This window comes from Quercus lobata, chromosome 10 (assembly GCF_001633185.2).
Source record: "Quercus lobata isolate SW786 chromosome 10, ValleyOak3.0 Primary Assembly, whole genome shotgun sequence".
In the NCBI taxonomy this organism is placed as follows: domain Eukaryota; kingdom Viridiplantae; phylum Streptophyta; class Magnoliopsida; order Fagales; family Fagaceae; genus Quercus; species Quercus lobata.
Genome location: NC_044913.1, coordinates 59,253,823 through 59,258,076, shown reverse-complemented (window position 1 = coordinate 59,258,076; position 4,254 = coordinate 59,253,823). Strand labels below are relative to the sequence as shown.

The 4,254-nt window shown below is 38.2% G+C and overlaps 1 protein-coding gene across 1 annotated transcript; it reads left to right on the top strand.

Moving 5' to 3' along the window:
- The first annotated feature begins 612 nt into the window (after positions 1–612).
- LOC115965105 (putative disease resistance protein RGA1) lies at positions 613–4,254 on the top strand. The gene has a single exon (XM_031084301.1). The coding sequence runs from the start codon at positions 736–738 to the stop codon at positions 4,252–4,254; it is 3,519 nt and encodes a 1,172-aa protein (XP_030940161.1). The 5' UTR covers positions 613–735.

Genomic DNA, 4,254 nt, shown 5'->3' with positions numbered 1-4,254 from the left:
TTATCCGATTTATTTAATTGGGTTCTTAAATATTCATTATTCATTTCAAAATTTAAAGCATAAGGTGGAAAAATGTTTCAAATAATTCCTTTTAAGTCATCAATTTTCTAATGACGACCAAGTATTCTTTTTAAGATATAAAATCGTTTGTTAATGTTATTTATATATTTTTAAAAATATGTATAATTTAAAAGATATATAAAAATACATTTAATATTATTTAAATACTAAAAACCGTTATTCAAAATACATTATCAACCTTTCCCAAAAAAAAAAAAATACACTATCACACACCACATCATTTGTCAATTTTTTTTTTTTTTTTTTTCTGTTGGGAAACCATCATTTGTCATTATTTGTTGCTCCAGCCGACCCCCTTTCAATAGAAAAAGCACTTTACTTTGAAAAACACAACTATTACGGTTCTGTTCACATGACACAAAGTCCCATATACGTAAAAGACACGAGGGAATCTTATCTAACCCCCTTTCAATAGAAAAAGAACTTTACTTTGAAAAACACAATTATTACGGTTCTGTTCACATGACACAAAGTCCCGAATACGTAAAAGACACGAGGGAATCTTATCTAAGCTTGTGTGGCTAGTGCAAGTTTCTGATAGGTTCCTTCCTTCTACATTATTAATTGTTGTTGTTAGTCTTTAACATCACAATTCTTCTATTGCTTCCGAATACTGAGAGCTTATTTCTGACTTACCACAGTACCAAACCGAAGATGGCTGAGACTGTCCTTAGTGTTGTTGCCGAGGAAATACTAGGCAAGCTGATTTCACTTGCTACTGAGCAGATCAGCGTTGCTTGGGGTTTCAAGGATGAGCTGATGCGGCTTCGTGAGTCAGTAGAGATGATTCAAGATGTGTTAGCTGATGCAGAGAGAAGGCAAGTGAGTGACCGGTCCGTGATGCGTTGGCTGCAGAGGCTTAAAGATGTTGCTTATGATGCTGATGATGTGCTGGACGAGCTTGCTTACGAGATTCTCAGGAGAAAGGTGGAGATCCGAAACCAAATGAAGAGAAAGGTATGCTTCTTCTTTTCATTTTCAAACCCCATTGCATTCCGTTTCAAGATGGCCAACAAAGTTAAGTCCATTCATGAATCGCTAAAAAGGATTAATGATGAAGCAAAACCATATGATCTTGCTAAAGTGGGACCAGTAAATGCAAATCTTGAGATTATCCCAAAGCGAGAGACAGACTCCTCTGTTGATCATTCTGAAGTCGTAGGAAGGGAAGATCCTGCCTCAGAAATAGTAAAGTTGTTGCTTAATGCAGCTAGTCAACAACTTTCTGTCATTCCTATAGTAGGAATGGCAGGTTTGGGAAAAACAACCCTAGCAAAACTAGTGTACAATCATGAGTCAGTAAAAAAACATTTTGATAAGACAATATGGGTATGTGTCTCCAATGAGTTTGAAGATAAAAAGATTTTAGAAGAGATTCTTGAATCCCTTACTGATAAGCCAAGTCCATTAAAAAATAAGAACACAATACTTGAACGCCTTCAAAAAGAGTTAAAAGGTCAAAAATATATTCTCGTACTTGATGATGTATGGAATGAAGATCCTGAGAAATGGGAGACTTTAAAGAGTTCTTTGAAAGGAATGAACTCGAATGTGGGAAATAGTATTATTGTAACAACCCGTAGTGATAAGGTGGCTGAAATTATGGAGACACAGACTCGACATCACTTAGAAAAACTATCAGAAGATGATTGTTGGTTCATAATTAAAAAAAAACTATCTCTTAATGAAAATATTCTACTAACTCCAGATATGGAGGCTATTGGAAGGGAGATCGCAAAAAAATGTGGTGGGGTTCCATTACTTGCAAGAGTTTTAGGAGGGACGATGTCTCGTAAAAAGGTGAAAAGTGAATGGTTGGCGATTAAAAACAGTAAGGTTTGGAATTCCCCAGATGTTAACAATGGAATCTTGTTGATACTTAAATTAAGCTTTGATCATCTTTATCCACCATCTCTAAAAAATTGTTTCACATATTGTGCAATATTTCCTAAAGATTATAACATGGGAAAGGAAGAACTAATTCAACATTGGATGGCAGAGGGGTTGCTTCAACAATCTGAAGGCATGGAGGATATTGGTAATGAGTATTTTGATAAGCTGTTGGCAAATTCCTTATTACAAGATATAGAAAGGAATGATTATGGTGATATTGTAAGTTGCAAGATGCATGATAGTGTCCACGATCTTGCCCTTTTAATTTCAACACAGGAAACCTTGCATTTAGAGGACAATATTCGACATTTACCTCTTATATCCAATGGCCAAACAACAACAACAATCCCACCACCAAAAGATGACATGTCTCACATTCGAAGTTTTTCTCTTATATCCAATAACCAAGTAACACCAACAATCCCACTATCTAGAGATGTCATGCGTAGATTGCGCACAGTTTTTTGGATGCATTTTGATCTTGGCAATAAGTTATTAGACTTAAAATGTGTACGTGATCTAACTTTATTTGGGAGGGAGATAGGAGAGTTGCCCAAGTCAATTGGTGAGTTTAGACATTTGAGGCTTCTTCGCATTGAGGAGACCAATATCAAAGCATTACCCAATTCTGTTACCAAGCTCTACAACTTGCAAACTTTAGTGATCAAGGATTGCGATGGGCTTGAGAGGCTTCCCAAAGATCTACGAAATTTGATTAGCTTGAGACATATTGATATTGATCGTTGGTGTATAAAACAATTGCCAATAAATATGGGGCAGTTGACTTGCCTTCAAACGTTGCCTTTCTTTGTCATCGGTCAAGATGCTGGTCATCGAATTGAAGAAGTGGGATGCTTAAGCCAACTCAGAGGAGAATTAAGTATCTACAATCTAGAGCATGTGAGAGATAAAGAAGAAGCCAAAACTGCAAATTTAGTGGGAAAGGCAGGAGTGCAGAAGTTGGGATTCTATTGGAATAGAGAAAGGGATGGAAACAATAACGATGAGGATGTACTGGAAGGCCTTCAACCTCACCCAAGTTTGAAAAGCTTAGAGATTGAAAATTTCAAGGGTGAGAAGTTCCCTTCATGGATATTGGCACGTGATAACAGTAGTGGTGGTTTGTTTGTTTTGGACCATCTGTTGGAAATTCGTTTAGAAAACTGTAACAAGTGCAACAAGCTTCCTACACTTGGGCATTTACCCCATCTCAAGGTTCTTCAAATAAGGGAAATGGATAACGTGAAATGTATAGGAACAGAGTTTTACATTAATTATGGTGGTGAGAGATCAAGTAATAGTGGAGGTGGTAGTGGCAGAAATGTGGTGTTCCCAGCTTTGAAAACACTTGTTTTGGAGCGGTTGTACAATCTAGTGGAATGGAAGGACGCAGTGGAGTCGAAAACAATAGAAACGGTGCTGCCTCAAGATGCAACCTCTCTCCAATCATTCACAATAATTGGATGTAAGAAATTGAGTGAATTGTCGAACGCACCGCTCACCCTTCCTTCTCTTGAGACGTTTGAAGTAATTAGGTGTCCTAATTTGAGATCCTTTCCAAGTCTACAAGGTGCGGGGTCCCTTCTCCGAAGTCTGGCAATATCGTGTGGTGACGAAGTTCTACCGACTGCGTTACAATCCTGCACGTCGCTTTCAATTTTGAGTATAAAAGAGTGTCCAAATCTTATATTAATTCCAGAGCTACGAAAATTGCATTCTCTTACGCTGTTACAAATTTGGGATTGTCCTAATCTGAAATCAATTCCAGATCTAGGAGAATTGCATTCTCTTACCGACCTAAGCATTTTCCGTTGCCAAACGTTAAAGTTAACGTGTTTGCCAAAGGGGTTAGAGTGCGTCACCCGCTTAAAGTCTTTGGCGATCGGTGGGTTTTGTGAAGAGTTGGATGCGTTCCCCAGTCTGAGTTCCATCCAACACTTGCACATGTCCCTTGAATCACTACAGTTGTATGGGTGGGCTAAACTCAACTCTCTCCCGGACGAAATACAACACTTAACTTCACTTAAATATCTGCACATAAACAACTTTGATGGACTGGAAGCTTTGCCTGAGTGGTTGTGCGACTTTTCTTCTCTTCAACGACTGGAACTTTGGTCCTGCGAGAACCTGATGCATTTGCCCACATCGCAAGCCATGCAACGCCTCACTAAATTGCAATCATTGTGGATTACTTCTTGTCCCAAATTACAGGAAAGATGTGCAAGAGGTAGCGGGGCAGAGTGGTCCAAAATCGCCCATATTCCATATGTCGATGTCTAA